Below are 17,377 nucleotides of genomic sequence, written 5' to 3'. Positions count from 1 at the left end.
TAAAAAGTGGACTTTCTTGAGTTCATCTTTTTTGACATCAGAATGATCACAGTTGTGAAACCAACAGCTGCTTTGCAGAATATATAGGATTTGATGATGTCTTTTGGCATAAACCAGAAAGACCTGGTCCTATAATTCTACAAGCCACAACTGGGCGTGGCAAAAACAGGGTATGTTTAATATCAAGTATTTGGCATTAGAATCTTGTATTTGACATTCATCTGTAGTCATAGATGTCATGCTGTTACCTTTAGTATAGAATAATCTACTTAGGAGGCACAACAAGAAGGACTGTGAGAAGCAAGAGTTAGATTCCTGGCCCATGCACCTGAAAAACAAAACAAAAATGAGTTACTGAGAGATTGAGCTAATTCACAAATTTCCTCTCATCATTTGAACTTTTCCCAGTGGTTAAAACTGTTTGCCCTCAACAGTATTCTACTGATAGTTCTTTGAAATGAGTTGTCTTTAACCTATAAACTATTACTAAAATCAGATAGTTTTTCTCTGAATACTTATAAATGAGCATAAGTAATTGATTGGCTTTAAATTGCCTTATATGTGATTATATAGTCTTCTGGTTTGTCTTTTCCTTTCTGGTAGCTAGTATGGTTATGTTCCTTTTACCTGCCAGATACCAATTGTTGCCACACTATTAATTTAAATGTAGAAGGATTCTTTTGCTAACTGTGTTCTTTTTTTCCTTTAGGGGGTGCTAGTATTATTCAGTGCCACATTCTTAATGATAAAAGACATATATTAACCAAAGATACGAATAATAATGTGGCTTATTGGGATGTTTTGAAGGTGGGTATCTTTTTGGATTGAATGTAAGTCAGTGGATTGTGTGCCCTTTTATTCTCATGAAAAAAAAATAGGATAACCAAATAATACTAAATTAAGATGTAATTGCAATAATGCCTTATTTCATGGGTGGATACTTTCTTATGTGAATATTTGGTAAGGTCATAGTTGATCTGTTTCACACCTACACTGTTTAAATGGAACCATTTTCTCTGGCTAATATATTACAAACTCTTATATGCTGCTTGCCTTACAATGAGTGCTGAGGTTTCTCATTCTCAACACTATTGACATTTTGGATTGAATAATTATTTTTTGGCAGAGAGGCTGTCCTGTGCATTGTGGGATATTTGACAGCATCCTTGGCTTCTGCCCACTAGATATCAGTAGCATCCCCAATCTCAGTTGTGACAACCAAAAATGTCTCCAGGCATTGCCATATGTGTGGAGTAGAGGCAAGAGAAAGCAAGAGACAAAATCACCCTTGATTGAGAATCAGCAGAGTGCACAAAAGTTTTTTAGGACTCGTAGCCATTATTGTAAGCATCAGTTACAACTCTGGGCCATGATATGATGCCTCTATAAGAGATTGAGATGCATTAAGCTGTTAACCACATTCTAAATAGTACTGGAGAATTTGTAGATGTATTGAAAAGTTGATCTGCTTTTAGTAGTTTAGAAAAATGACCCTTAGTGTTGTTCTTATATTTGTTCATTTGGTCAACAAATATTTCATGGCCCTTAGTGTTATTATATTTGTTCATTTGGTCCACAAATATTTCATGGATCGAATAACTACCATGTACAGAGAACTGTGTTAAGGGCCATAGAGGACAGATATGTACCATATTCCCAAAGAGGATGTTTATGTACCAAATCCCCTTCTGGTAGGAGGGACAGGAGTGGGGACATGTGAAAACCTTATTAAAAAAAGAATCATTGGGTAGGTTATGGACAGGAGTGATCACTTACAATCAGAGAAGTCAGGAGAGCCTTGTTTATTTGTACAAGGACTTAAAGGATTCCAGCAGGTAAATGTTAGGGCATTTCAGGAAGGGGGAGAGAATGACATAGCAGAGAAGAGGAAAGGTATATGCTGATTCAGGGCAAGATAAGTAGTTTTATTTAATAGTAGACTAAGTATAAGGTAGTAGTAGGGGTATTTTGATCAAAGTTGAGATTTAGGTCATTTCCCAGCGTCTTGAATTGCAGACCCCAGAGTTCTTTCTTTGATACTCCTGAAAAATCTTAGATGGTTTTAGAACAGGAAAATCCCATGTTCAGAGTAGTAGCAGTACATGTAATGGGAAACTGAAAGCTGGGAGACAGTTGTCTTAAGTATAATGATTTGGGGATCTAAAGGAAGAGACAGATGTCAGGTGTATTATAAAAGAATAATTGAAAATATCTAGTATTTTGATTAGACTGCTAGTTAAGTTAACCTCATTAAATAAAGAATAAGACAAGTTTCTTACTGGGAAAAGGCGACTGTCTGAATAGAAACCTTACCTTGACTAGCACTTTCTCTCCCTTGAGGGCAAGTCACATGATATAGTTGTTTGGTGAGCATGGCCTCAGAGCAAGAGGTCTTAGTTATTTGAGTGAAAAGTTTAATTACGGCAGGCTCCAACTATCTGGTTGATTTTTTCTATAATAGAGATATTCTTGTAGAATGGGGATCGGATGGGGTGGGGGAAGAGATGAACACTCATATTTGTATCATAAAGGGGGTCCCATACGGACTAGGAGAATCCACAGCAGCCCTAAGGTCCTTATCAAACAGAAATTCTTGATTCTTCATGTTGATGCCCCACCCCTAAAGTGTCCAGGCACTGCCCTGTGGCTGGGTTTTTCCTCCTGCTGCTCAGCACCTGATTCTCTCCAGAGTATCTAAGAAAATATGATCAGGCCAGCTACTCTTTTGAGAGCTGACCTATCAATTTTCTGTCTGTGGGCCTGATGTCCATTCTTTTCCTAATTAGCTGAGGTCTGAGTAGAATCCTTCTGTCTTAATGGGAGGTTGTTCTACTTAGATGGGACTCTGAGCTGGTATGCACCATAATTGACATTTCTGTGTACCTGGCAGCTTTCTATATTTAGACACTGAACCTTGAAGTTTTTAGATACATGATCAAGTGTAATTGATACGACATTAAGCATAGACTTGGGAGTTGGACAGAGCAGCATTCTAATCTTGGCTCTGCCAGGTACTAGCCAAGTCGTCTAGGGGACATGCTGAACTTCTCTAAACCTGTATCTTCATTCCTAATGAGGATATTTCTTGGTGATGTTGAGGGGATATTTGAGAAGTATTTAGCACATACTTGGCATATAATTGTTAGAAGCTGTTGCACCAATACAGTTGAAAGATTATATTAGTCTGGATTAGGGTGAGAACAAGGGCGGTGGAAAACAATAGAATGATTAGAAAGAGATTTATGATGCTTAATGGCATAGGGGTATGAAGGAAGGGAAGGAGCAGGGATTAATCCTAGGTTTCTTTATGGGACAGTTTGATGAATGAAAATGCCATGAGAACGTAAGAAGAAAAATGGGTTTTGGGGGAAGAGACAAATTTGAGTTTATGTGGGATATCTGCCAGAAGTATTTACGCCCTTGGGAGTCATGTCCTACATTGTGGGAGGGCAGTGTATTCACTTGCAGAGTTGGCTTAGAGAGAGAATCCACATCTGAGCAACAAGAGGTTTTCTGAGGATGACTCTTGGGCATAACCATAAGTAGACTTAGCTTCTCCTTTGCAGGAATACGTTTCATAAGTGCAAGCCTCAAGATTGAGGGCCTGGCCCATCAAACTTGGCAGTCCTTTCTTGGAAATTTTTTTTGCTTAAGAATTTCATTTGACATTTTTCCAGATAAGAGTGTTAGTATGTTATATCAATCTCAGTAAAATTGACTTAAAATTTTCAGATGGGAAAAATCAGTATTTTGCATTTGTTTTTAAAGCTTTAGTAATTATTTAAAGGAAAATGCTTTAAGTTAAAATAATTGACCAATTTTTTTTTTGGTTTAAACAACAGGACTTTATTGATTCACAGTTTTGGAGGCCAGGAGGCTTGTTTCCTCCTAAGATTAAGCGCATTCCCCCTGGTCAACAATCTTTGGGTGCCTTAGCTTTTCCATAACATGTCAGTGTCTTCTCCTTTCTCTTCTAGGTTCCGAATGATTTCCACTTCCAGTTCCTCCCCATAGCTTTTTTTTTTTTTTTTAACTTTTTTATTGTATAGTATAGCATATATACAAAACAAAGAAATAAAAAAGTGGGTTTCAAAGCATTCTTTGAGGTTAGTTTGCTGTTCTTTCTCAAGTTCCTCCAGGTTTGCTGTTAAGTTCTCGATTTTTGCTCTTTCTTATTTTTCAATATAGGCATCTAAGGCAATAAATTTCTCTCTCAGCACAGCCTTTGTCATATCCCATAAGTTCTGATAATTTGTATTCTCATTTTCATTCATCTCTAGGTAGCTGCTGATTTCTCTAGCAATTCTTCTTGACCCACTGGTTGTTAAGGGTTATTTAATCTCCATATATTTGTGAATATTCTCATTCTTTGGTGGTTATTGAGATTCAGCTTCATCCCATTGTGATCAGAGAAAGTGCTTTGAATAATTTTAATATTTTAAAATTAATAAAGGACCTGTTTTGTGCCCCAGTATATGATCTATCTTGGAGAATGTTCCATGAGCACTAGAGAAGAATGTATAATCTTGTGCTTTGGGGTGCAATGACCTATATGTGTCTGTTAGGTCTAATTCACTTATCAGGTTATTTAACTTCTCTATTTCCTTGTTGATCTTCTGTCTGGTTGTTCTATCTACGGAGGAGAGTGGTATATTGAAGTCTCCTACTATTATTGGTAAAACATCTATCGCTCCCTTCAGTTATGCCATGTCTGTCTCATGTACTTTGGAGCTCCTTGATTGGGAGCATAAGCATTTATGATTGTTTTATCTTCTTGGTGAATTGACCCTTTAATTAGTGTATAGTGTCCTTCTTTGTCTCTTATGATGTCTTTACACTTAAAGTCTGTTTTGTCCAATATTAGTATAGCTACTCCTGCTTTCTTTTGGTTACAACTTGCATGGAAGATCTTTTTCCATTCTTTTTCAATCTGTTTGTATCCTTGTGTCTAAGATGAGTCCCTTGTAAGCAGCGTATAGTTGGATTATGTTTCTTAATCCGCTTTGCCAATCTGTATCTTTTAATTGGTAAATTTAGTCCCTTAACATTCAAAGTTATTACTGAAAAGGCATCTCTTGATTCCACCATCTTATCTTTTTTATTTTGTCTGTCAGATCTATGTATTCTTTTCCGTCTTACTCTTTGTATTCTTTAAATTACCCTTAGTGGTACTCTTCAATTCTGTGCTTTCCTCTAGACTTCCCTTTCCTGTCTTTTTTTTCAGCTGGCAGAACTTCTTTTAGTATTTCTTGTAGGGCTGGTCTCTTGCTGACAAATTCTTTTAGGACTTCTTTGTCTATGAAAGTTTTAGTCTCTTCCTCAATTTTAAAGGACAGTTTGGCTGGGTACAGAATTCTTGGCTGGAAGCCTTTCTCTTTCAGGATCTTGACTATATCATACCACTGCCTTCTCGCCTCCGGGGTGCTCGTTGAGTAGTCTGAACTCAGTCTTATTTGATTTCCCTTTTATGTGGTAGATTGCTTTTCTCTTGCTGCTTTCACGATTTTCTGCTTCTCTTCAACATTTGACAGACTGATTAGTATGTGCCTTGGGGAAGGCCTATTTGAATTTATTCTGTTTGGAGTACTTTAGGTTTCTTTGACTTATATATTTATGTCCTTTATGAAGGTTGGGAAATTTTCCCCCATTATAATCTCAACTGCTCTTCCTAGCCCTTTATTTCTCTCTTATTTGACACCAGAGATTCTTATATTTGTGCTCTTTGTTTTGTCTATCATTTCCCTGAGTTCCCATTGAATTTTTTCCATCTTTTTTGCCATTTGCTGTTTTGAGTCTTCAAAGTCAGTTATACTGTCCTCTATATCACTTATTCTTTCCTCTGGCTCTTCAAATCTAGTGTTGTGTGCCTCTAGAATGTTTTTTATTTGGTCAACAGAGTCTTTAATCTCTGTGATTTCTGCTATTTTTCTATTTATTCTTTCAAATTCCTCTTTATGCTCTTTTACTGTCTTGATCTCCTTTCTGTCATTTGCTGTCCCACTTATTTTATTAAGTAGAGTTGTATGAACATCTTTGATTAGTTGTTTCAACATCTGTGTCTCCTCAGGTGTTTTAATTTGGTCATTAGGCAGGGCTATATCTGTTTGCATTGTGATATGCTTAGTGATCTTTTGCTGTCTTTGTCACATGTAGATATCTTGATTGATTTACTTTGGGAGTTGATTTCTTTCAGTAATCTAAGGCCTTGTGTTTGCTGGATGGTTGTACAGCAGGGAACAGGGCACGGGGTGGAGCACTTGTTACAGTGATTTGTTTCAGGGCAGGTATGGGCGGGGTTGGAGATGTTATACTGGTGCTTGTGAACGTGAGCACCCAGTGGCCATGGAGGATGTAGCTGTGCAGGTGCACTGGTCTGGGGGACGTAATCCTGGTATGCGCTGGTGTAAGGCATGGGGCCCTTTGTGTGCATGCATAGAACTGTGGCAGTAGGTTGGCGTTATGCCTTCATGGATTGGGGGCAGATGTGACCCGGCTGTGCGCATGCCCGATTCTAAAACTGCTATAAGGTGCAGTTCCCAGAGCTGAATGACGTGATTAGGGGCTGTGCGCATGCATGGGCCTGGGAGTGCCGTAAACAGATACACTGAGCTCAGGGAGGGCGGGGTGAGACTGTGCAACACCATGGGTAGGGGGCAGGGTTAGCCTCAGTATGGAGGTTAGTGCCCGCAATCTTTATGTGCTGGTAACAGCCTGCAGGAAACAGGGAAGGGGAGGTAGTGCTTGAGAGGGGAGTAGGAGAGGTGGGTTGGGCTCCACTTGGGGTAGGGGTGTGGGGCAGGTACATGCAATGGGGGCTGGTGGGGTGGGGTTACCTGGAGCATGGGGAATGGGAACAGGTGAGGGGGGGTTCAGGTGCGCGGAGTGTGAGGTGAGTCGCCTGTCATAGGGCTGCACCGATGAGGGTAGCATACCTAGGGAACGTGGCCTGGCTTACTTCCTAGTCCCATGTACCCGTCCGTGCACTCGTAAGGGCTCCACCACTCGGTGCCTCCATGCCTCTCAGTTCCTCTGCCTCTGCAACCAGAGCTGCCACATGTGGTTCAGGAGGCTCTCCCAGGTCAGCCGCACTTCCAAATTGCTGCCTGAGTCACACTCCCCTATAGCTTTTTTTCTCTTAACTCCAGCTTCCAGTTTGTTTTCCTTTTTTCCCAAATTATGTTGGAAATGTATTTTAGAATCCATTTTATTTAGACAGATGTGAAAATGTGTAAAATTGTGAATGTCATGGTCATAACCAAATCAGTTTTCACCATTTAATATTGATATTTATCATATTTTTTGATGTATAGGCATGTAAAGTTGAAGATCTGGGCAAAGTGGATTTTGAAGATGAAATTAAGAAGAGGTTTAAAATGGTATATGTGCCAAATTGGTTCTCAGTAGACTTAAAAACGGGGGTAAGTTAATTGATATTCTTGTAATTTGGGATAGTTGAAAAATTTCCAAGTATAGCTCATAACAAAGTATTGAGAGTTACACACTCATTACATTAGTTACACACTTAACACCTGTATTTTTAAGTGTGAAAAAATTTTTTCAAGTTAATTCTTAACAAAAAATCAATTTAAATCCTCTCACTAGCCTAGTAGACTAAATTGTAGGTGCATTGAATTTCACGAACCACAGTTTGGTTCCAAAATCTGTGGTTTTGTGTTTTGATCAAATAGAACAGACAAGTAAGGATTTAGAAACTTATTTAGAAAATGTCTTCAAGTGGAGTACCACTAACAATTTTTTTCTTTCGATAGATGTTGACTATTACTTTGGATGAGAGTGACTGTTTTGCTGCTTGGGTGTCTGCGAAAGATGCTGGCTTCAGCAGCCCTGATGGGTCAGATCCAAAATGTGAGTTTGCGTACTGTCTTCCTTTCCTCTCTCTCAGAGAGAAGGTGGGCCTTTACCTTTTTTCTACTATGCACTCATCTTTGTTATAGTCCTTTATATTTTCTCGATTATATCCTTGGTCTGTGTTCTCATAAGAAAGCGGCATTTGAAGTACCTGATGTGTTCAAGCATAGTTTCAGTGGCTTCTTTTGGAAATAGACCTATAGAGAATGCAATTCCTGTTTTTGTTTTGCTTTTTTTAAGAATGTTTTTATCTGAACAACTAAATATAAAATCTCTTTGTCCCGTAGCATCACTGCTTTAAACAGTCCATGATAAAATTTTAACAGATTTGGCAGAATCTCTAAAGTTTTTACTTTTAACATAATTGGTGGGCAGTGCAATGGTGACTCAGAATTCTTGCATGCCATGCCAGAGACCCAGGTTCGATCCCCTGTGCCTGCCCATGTGAAAAAACAAACAAACCAAAAAACCGCAGTTAAACATAATTGGCATTTGGGTTAAGAATTTAAATAATTAGAATATATGGAAACAACCTTCTTATTTCTTTCCTTTTAGTTTTAGATAAAAACTAATTGATTCTCTTTTCCATTTCTTTTCTTTTTTATTAACTTTTCTTGTAGTGAACTTAGGGGGACTTTTACTCCAGGCACTCCTAGAGTATTGGCCTAGAACACATGTGAATCCAATGGATGAAGAAGAAAATGAAGTAAATCATGGTTAGTGTTTTTTATATTGATAATTGATTAGTCACTTAGGCTGTTTGCTCTTAAATATTTGCTGAAATGAGACATAATAAATAGTCGTGGTAGCCCCCAAATTATTGCCCTCCCATCCATATCCCAAAGAATACTCAAGCAGTCTTAACTGAGAATGAGACTCCAAGTAAGCAGACTGCCTTCTGGTGTGGCAATAAATCAGTAACACTGCTCAAGATAGATAGAATTAATGTATGGATAAATGGATAAATAAAATGTGGTATATATACATGGTGGAATATCATTCAGTTGTCAAAAGAAATGAAGTCTTGATACATATGGCAGCATGGATGAACCCTGAAGATATCATGTTAAGTGAAGTGAGCCAGACACCTTTGTATAACCTCACTAATTTGAAATAATTAGAATTAGAATACACAAACTCAGGGTCATAATCTAGAATAAAGATTACCAAGGGATGGGGTAGATAGGAAATAGGAAGTTGGGCTTAAAATGTTCAGGTTCCTATTTGAAATAATGCAAGTGTTTTGGTAATGGTGGCACAGCATAGTGAATATGATTTAACACTGAAATGCATGTCTCAGTGTGATTAGAAGGGAAACTGTTAGAAACAAATGTTCCACATTGATGCAGTATGTTAATAGGGTGGTATATGGGACTATCCTGTATTTTATGCCAGATTGTTCTGTGAACCCACAACTTGTCTAATAAAGAAAAAATAATAATAACCCCGTATATTCATATGATCTTAAAAGTAGCACCTTAGCAGGCTTGTTCCAAATATATCCCTCAGAGTATTTGTGGAACTTCTGGATTTACCTCCAAATCTAGCTTATTAGCTGCACCAGAAAACCATGTTTGTCATTGTATATTACCTTCTTTATGTTAACTGTAAATGTTGGTATCACCCAGCCTAATGTTCTACTGATCTTAACTCTGATTGTTTGAAAAAATCAGGTTTCCAACTCAGAAATGTCAGGGTAAATGTTGAAGTATTTGTGAAGAATTAATGTCAGTGAAGACGAAAAATGTGTATGCCACAGGCAGTAACAATAACTGTCTCTGGGCAGCAGAGGAGATCATGTATTGAATGTCATGAGTATTGGTCAGTCTGATTAAACAAAGGCAAAAGAAGAACTTAGAATTATAAGTATTCAACAGCTAATTAAGGAGTCGCTGAGTACCACCTACCAAGAGCTTACTCTTCTGAAGATTTTCTGCTGACCACCAAAAGTAGGAGTAATGACCAGGACTTCATGCCAGGAACTTCATTCTGCCTGACTGATTCATCTGTAATAGTTTTTGGAGTTTTATCTCTGTCAGAGAGACAGCACTCATTCTACCTATGGTTGTTTTTCTTTTATATCACCTGGTCCATTTTCCTCCCTCTTGGAATTGTGAGCCAGAGAAACTATAATGGGAAAATTTCTCCACAGTAGGTCAAGATAGCTAGGTCTGGTGTGGGCTCTGCCACTTACAGATGTGTAGCTATAGGAAGGTCATTTTCTTGCTCTGTCCTTCTCTGTCAATGTCCTTCTCTCTAACATGACAAATTTAAGATGATGCCCTCAAGAGGCCCAAAGAGACCATAAGGATTAAATAATAATAATAAATAATAAATTGAAAACAAAAACCAAAAAAACAGTGGTTCCATCAGCATCCCATCGATGCAGGCTATGGGTGGCGAGAGTGATGAAGAAGTTAAAGGAAACCCTGGATCATCCTTAAAACCATACTGCCAGGATACAGGCAGGGCCCACTTCCACAGCCAGAGCTCAGGACACTGCACACTCCACCTATTTGGTATTTGGCTGCATCTGCTCTGGGCTAGGCCTCCCTGGATACTCCAAGAGTTGCTTACGTTATTCTTGTTGAACAACTCACATATTCAGAGGCCTTTAGCAAGTGGCATATGGGCTTAATAGAGACAACTGGACATGGACCCTGTCCTTCAGGGACTGGCATTCAGGTAGGGCAAAGAGCTACTTAACATAAGTCACCGTGAGATAAGATAGATGTGTGGGTGCTATAAGAGACATTCCAAAGGTGTTACGGGATTTCAGAGGGTAGAATTACTTCAGTATGATTAGGGTAGTATTCATGAACAAGTTGGCCCTTTAGTTGGGGGAGTATTGTTACCAGTAGGTGCACTTGGGTGGAAAGATTACAAAGAAAGCAGACTGGAAATGTTACTGCAGAGAACAATAAAAATGAGATTATGGCTTCTTTTTGTTTTTAAATGCCTACCCTCCCTTTTTGTTTATCTGTGCATGTCCCCCCCCCCCACCCCACCCCCCTTAATTCTTTCTCTGGAGCTTTCTGTTACTGGGCTGTACTAATGGAAGCAGTGGTTGCCTTGGAGGGCTTATATACCTGTGAGATCATGCTACCTCTTTGTCTTTGGTGCAAGTCAGTTTCTCATCGGCCCTAGTCTTAACAGCAGCCACTCAAATGCATGGCTTGATTTTGAAAACTCTTTTGCGAATGTGGGGCTCCTTTTGGTAGATTCTGTTTTGCTTGTCCTCTGGAAACCAGAGTAAGGCCACAACCTTGGCCCTTCCCTGAGGGGGTTACTGTCCCGTTCTTGATCTTCTGGAAGAGTTGCTTCTTAAACAGGAAGCTAGGACCAAGAAGGTAACTTTGGACAGGCAGAGATAATGACCTCTTAGATGATTTTATTTTCCTCTAATGCCTCTGCTGTTAGTAATTGTTGCCCAAGAAATTCCTTTGAGTTTGTTGTTCTACCAAAAGAAAGAAAAAGCAGATGAGCACTTACAAACAGGATGTCCTAGACCTCCTTTGTGGGTGAACTGGGGGTTGTATTTTTTTTTCAAGTCTCAAATATTAATCTCCTCTTTCATTAAAATCCTTCGAAGTTATTTCTCATGAAGTACATCACAATTTGCTCTATTTCTTATTTTTAGGAATTTAACTTGGGTTTATTTTTTACCTTCATTTCTGACTAGCTGACTTATGGGGACTTTTGACTTTTAAAATCTTCCAGTACTTCAAGCCCATAGAAATAAAATGTTTAGAATCTGCTTTGAGCACTGTCTGGATCGTAATACCATCTGCATTTTTTCCTAGTAAATGGGGAGCAAGAGAACCGAGTGCAAAAGGGAAATGGATATTTTCAAGTGCCCCCACACACACCTGTAATCTTTGGTGAAGCTGGAGGCCGCACACTGTTCAGGTATGGCTGTGGAGGGCCAAAGTTCCAATTGAAAAAGCATCTCATTTGCTAAGAAGCATTGATTAAAATAGATGTTGGAAGTTACTTATTATTAACTTCTAAGGATGTCAGGGATTTGTAAGCTTTTCCATCTCCATGAGATAGTTAAGTGTCTGATGCTGTTAGACAGCATTCTGAGAACTGAGCCTCCAGTGTTATATGAGGTAGATACCTTGCATGAGGCAGCTTCTCTGGTAGTTCTGGCAGGAAACTTTCAGTTACTCTCACTTTGCTAGATGTCCCTTCCCACCGGAAAGCCCACCGGAAAGCGTCAGAGTAGGTAATGTCTCTCAGGCGAGATGGGCTGGGCTCCTCTCTGAGCTGTTGTGCCTGACATGCAGTGCTAAGCAGTCCTTCAAGGAACCGGGCAGGGAGAGCTCACTACAATCTCCTATAAGATGCCAGAAGTAAAAGACAATGCGTGCTAATGTTGCCCTTAAGCACAGAATTCTCTTCCTTTATGATGGTTTCCTGAGAAATTGGGGGAGGGAGTATCCCCAAAAATATCCTAACCCCTATTGCATGCAAAAGACCTGTGCCATGCACTGTTGTAGCACTGGCCAGGGCCCCTTCTTAAGTGCTTTGTTTACCACCCAGGTTTCCTGTTATCACCCAAAGACTCAGAAAGGCAGGTATAATGTATGCCTCACCTTGAATTCTGCCCGCCCAAGTTTTAGGGCCTGCTCTCCCTTTAGCTGGATGAGTCACTCTGCTTGGCTGCACTTATTTCCTCAGCTGTCAGGTGGGGATTATCCTAAATGAACTCTGTAAGGGTCCTTTCCTCTAACATTTATTGGCTGATTTTGTCATCTGTTTATGTCACTTAACTACCTGATTATATTTAGGCTGCTGTGCCGAGATTCTGGGGGTGAGACTGAATCCATGCTTCTTAATGAGACGGTGCCACAATGGGTAATTGACATCACTGTGGATGTAAGTGTTCACCTCTCCTGTGCCCTTTTATTTTTACCAAATCCTAAAGAGAATTAAGAACTGGTTTATAAGCATAAACTTTTTAATAAAAACTAGACTGCCATTGCAGAATCCATCTGATTCCCTACAGTTCCAAAGTTGCAGAAAAACTACTGACAATTATTTATATGTCTATGTATATCTTTATTGTTCTTTAGTTATAAAAATAATATATGCTTATTACAGAAAATAATAGTGAAACTTTCATCCTTTCTCTACTCACTCTTCTTTTACTCAATCCCCATCCTCCCTGTTAATAGTTTAATGCATAATATTCAGTACTTTTTTCTATGCATACACAAACATTTATTGTGTGCATATATGTGTATGGTTAATTTCATTTTGCACAAAAACTCACGCATGATGTTCTGCCACTTGATTTTTTTTTTCCACTTAAAAATATATCTTGGACATCTTCTGAACATATGGGTCATTCCTTTAAAGACTACATAATATTTCATTGTAGAAAAATACCATAATTTATTTAACCAGTCCCCTATTAATGAACATATAGGTTGTTTCCAATGTTTCTGCTACAAACAGTGAACATCCTTGTACATATATCTTTGTGTACTTTTTAGGATAAATTCTTAGAAGAGGAATTGCTGGATGAAAGGATATGCACATTTTAAATTTGGATAAATTGCCGTTCACACAGGCTCTACCAGTTTACACTCTCCATCAGTGTATAAGTGCCCATTTTCCCATACCCTCACTAGTAATGTATATTTGTAATCTCTGCTAAAAATAGGTGAATATTATCTTGTTGAAAGTGTGGTTTGTTTTTGTTTTTTGATAGTGAGGGTAAGCATCTTTTAATATTGGCCATTTGTATTTCTTCTGTGAATTGCCTGTTTGTATTCTTCACCTATTTTTCTGTTGGGTTGTTTTCCTTTCTTACTGATGTGTAGAAGCTCTTTACATTGAATATTAACCCTTTGACTGTTATCTGTGTTTCTCAAATTTATACTTTTTTTGGTAAAATTTTACTTTGTAAAAATTTAATAGGCAAAAAGTTAATAGGTTTTATATAATCAGATTGATCCTTTATGGCTTCTAAGCATCACATCTTGCTTAAGTTTTTCTCACTCCTAGATAGCAGAAATATTCTCCTGCAGTACATCGTTTTTTTTTTCCTTTTAACATGGGCAGGCACCAGGAACTAAACCCAGGTTTCTGGCATGGCAGGTGAGAACTCTGTCACTGAGCCACCATTGCCGTCCTGCAGTACTTTTATGATAACTTTTTGTGTCTGGATCTTTTATCTATTAAAATGTATCCTTCTGTTTGGTGTGAGGGAGGATTGTTTTTCTAAATGGATAAGCAATGTGTCAACAAAATTTATTGAATAATCTATGTTTTTTTCCTACTAATTTGAAAATGCTATCTTTATCATAAACTAAATGTCTGTATACACACAGGTCTGTTTCTGGATTCATTTATGTGCTGTTGACCTACTTGGTATATTCCTAAAGCCATATGGAAAGGGATTTAATTTCTAGAACCTTCAGAAAATGCGTTCCTGAAAGGAGAAATTCATACAGGATATGACATGAAGACTTGGAGGGGATTAATACCTAGAGAAAAGATAAAGGGTTACTTTTATCCTTTATCTTAGAATGTGGTTTACTTCATGGTAGACATCTTGGTGGTTAGCTGAAGTTTCAACTTTTGCTTAAAATGGGAGGACCTGATTGGCCTTTTTAGAAAATTGGATGATGACCCTTAATAGCTTTGCTCAATCCTGAATGCTGTAGGTTTCTATCAAGGCACTTAATTTTTTTGTTTGGGCCTTTAGGTATCATCCCCAGTGTTTTAATGTAGAATTGGGATTTTGGTTTGTATGGCTTAAAGAAATAAAAACCTTATACTGTTATTTGAGAAGAGCCATGCTGCAATCTCATATTGCCACTGACATTATATATAATTTGTCTTTAGTTACATTATATATAAGTATTCTAAATTTTTTCTAAGGTTTACTTAGATCCTTTGGTAGTTTATATTTCATAGAAAGTCACTTTCAATTATAAAATAGCTCTTATAAATCATGTTTTCATATTGACAGCATTTTAGTTTATCATAATGGCACAATAGGAACTATTCTGCCTTTTTAACTTTTTATATTTCAGAAAAATATGCCCAAATTCAACAAAATTCCTTTCTACCTCCAACCTCATGCCTCTTCAGGAGCAAAAACCTTAAAAAAGTAAGTAAATGTAGTGTGCCTTGATCTAATTAATTATCACATAGAATTCTTATTCCTTATGATTGCTTTATAGAAAAAGAGGCAAGTGTAGAACTAAGGCTGATTTTGTAATACTGAAAGTCTATACGGTTTAACCATTTACCAAGTACCTACTATAGTAGGCTGCAGGTGTTAAAAAATACATAATGTGGATTTTGTCTTCTCCCCTAATTCAGTCTAGGATACAACCTGTGCAGTGTATCCAATATGTCTTTATGGAGACTAAGGGTATGGTGAGAGGTGGGGAATGGAATGAATTTTTTATTGTAGTTTTCCAGGAGGACTTCTGGAAGGATATAGGAGTTGAGCTAGACAGTAAGATTGTATAGAGGTTCAAAAGATGGATATTCCAAGTCCAGGAAACAGGTCCGGGAAAGTTTGGTCAGGGATGTGGAAGTGGAAGCATGCATAAGAGATTAGAAATTAGTGAAGACCCACATAGCTGGAACACAGAATGGAGGGATAGGGAATACTGGGAGGTGAGTTGGGAAAGGCAATTGAAGGCTTCTTTACCACTAGATTTGAAAGGCTGTAGTGCATACAGTGACTAAACACCAGAAAATTTTGAGATGTGAGATACGTTTTCGGAGATACTCAATGCAGGGAGACCCAAGAGAAGAATTTTAGGAATCTAGAAACAGGATGCTGAACTGTGAGCTGTGTGTATACCCCAGCAAGTAAAATCAACAAATCTTTAAAAAAAATTTTTGTTATAGAAATTTCCCAACATACACAAAAAGAATAGGATAATGTATCCCCACTGACCCATCAAACAGTTTCAATAATTATCAACACATGGCTGTTGTTATTTCATCTCTCCCTCTACCTATTCTCCCTCCCCCATGACACCTCCCCTCCACACACACACACATACAACACTAGACATCAATTACTTCAGCTAGAGTTAACAGCTAAAGTTAAAGATGGCTTTTAATATTTGAGAACAGCTAAAGTTAAAGATGGCTTTTAATATTTGAGCCTATGCTACTTCAGTTGACCATTACTGACTAACATCAAAGGTAAAAGAGAAATAGGTTTCGGGGTGAGGGAGTTGATGAGTCTAGTTTTGGACATGTAGAGTTTGATGTGACTGCGGGATATCCAAGTGAAGAGACCCAGCCAATTTTTTGGTTTTTGGGTCAGAGCTTAGCTGGAAGGTTGAGACTCAAGGTCTAACCTGGGAAGTCATCTACCCACAAGAGCTAGTTGAAGGCGTGGCAGTGGGGAGGATGGCCAGGAAGAAATGAGCACCACAGCATCAGACCCTGGGTGTACAATGGGGACTGCTTTCCTGGGACACCTGTGAGAAGGGGCCATGCTTCCTGGTTTACAGTGGGTGTTTAGTTTGCTTATGCTCTAGGAAAGTATTTAAGGGAAAGCTATACTGTGTGTATATATAAGTTTTAAAAACATGTATTTAGTCTCATTTAGTTTAGATAATCTGTGTTTCAGGAGGACACTGGATTAGGGCAATAACTATAAACATTGGTTTATGTTTCTGTGGTATATTTTATCTTTATAAAATGCTAACACCAAAGAAAAAGAATATGGAAGAAACAATGTCTAGTGATTTCCCTAATGTCACAATCTGCCCTTACTGTTTACAGAGATAGACTTTCTGCTAGTGACATGCTCCAAGTCCGGAAAGTAATGGAACATGTTTATGAGAAAATCATCAACTTGGATAACGAGTCTCAGACCACCAGCTCTTCTAATAATGACAAACCAGGAGAACAAGAAAAAGAAGAAGATATTGCTGTATTGGCAGAGGAGAAAATTGAACTTTTGTGCCAGGACCAGGTAAGTGGATTTGAGAATGACCACAGCCCTGTGCTCAGAAACACATTTCCATTGCTGTGCTCAGAAACAGTTAATAATGTGGTATGATTTTGGTTCCTAAATCTGTTACCTTTGGGGGACTTCTGCTTTTAGAGACTCGAGTCCTGGGTCTTTCTCACCTCCTAGAGGGGCCTTCAGCTCACCTGAAAGCTTATGTTTACCCTAGAGGAGATTTTCAAGAAAGGGACATGGAGATTTAAATGTGAATTTACTGGTAGTTTTTTTTTTTTTCTAACAAGAGGCGCACAGCCTCAGCTTCAGAAGAGAAACCCATGGTCTTCTTGATTTGCAGAGCAGCATCTGCTGTGTTAAGATTTGCATTGGCGGTAGCTGGCAAATGATGAAGCTGTTTAAGTCAAAATGCACTTGGGTGTTTCTTCAGAAGAGTGACTGAAAGATGGCTTAGTGTTTCTGGCATAGCCACATGAGATGCACAATCATTCCCCTCTGCCCAGAAAATCTCATGTCTGTACCCTGTGGAAGGTGCATAGATCTGGGAGAGAA

General features: G+C 38.5%; 1 protein-coding gene across 2 annotated transcripts in view; it reads left to right on the top strand.

Moving 5' to 3' along the window:
* WDR48 (WD repeat domain 48) overlaps positions 1-17,377 on the top strand; it is a 65,527-nt gene that overhangs the window by 46,036 nt on the left and 2,114 nt on the right. For both annotated transcript variants that reach the window (XM_077129762.1, XM_077129763.1), the window contains 8 exons: positions 710-807; positions 7,311-7,418; positions 7,770-7,866; positions 8,490-8,585; positions 11,673-11,778; positions 12,663-12,750; positions 14,919-14,995; positions 16,642-16,834. In XM_077129762.1, coding sequence (XP_076985877.1) covers positions 710-807; positions 7,311-7,418; positions 7,770-7,866; positions 8,490-8,585; positions 11,673-11,778; positions 12,663-12,750; positions 14,919-14,995; positions 16,642-16,834 — 863 coding nt within the window. The remainder of the gene's footprint in view (positions 1-709; positions 808-7,310; positions 7,419-7,769; positions 7,867-8,489; positions 8,586-11,672; positions 11,779-12,662; positions 12,751-14,918; positions 14,996-16,641; positions 16,835-17,377) is intronic.

The sequence above is a fragment of the Tamandua tetradactyla genome, chromosome 15 (assembly GCF_023851605.1).
Source record: "Tamandua tetradactyla isolate mTamTet1 chromosome 15, mTamTet1.pri, whole genome shotgun sequence".
NCBI lineage: Eukaryota > Metazoa > Chordata > Mammalia > Pilosa > Myrmecophagidae > Tamandua > Tamandua tetradactyla.
This window is presented reverse-complemented; position numbering and strand designations above follow the sequence as displayed.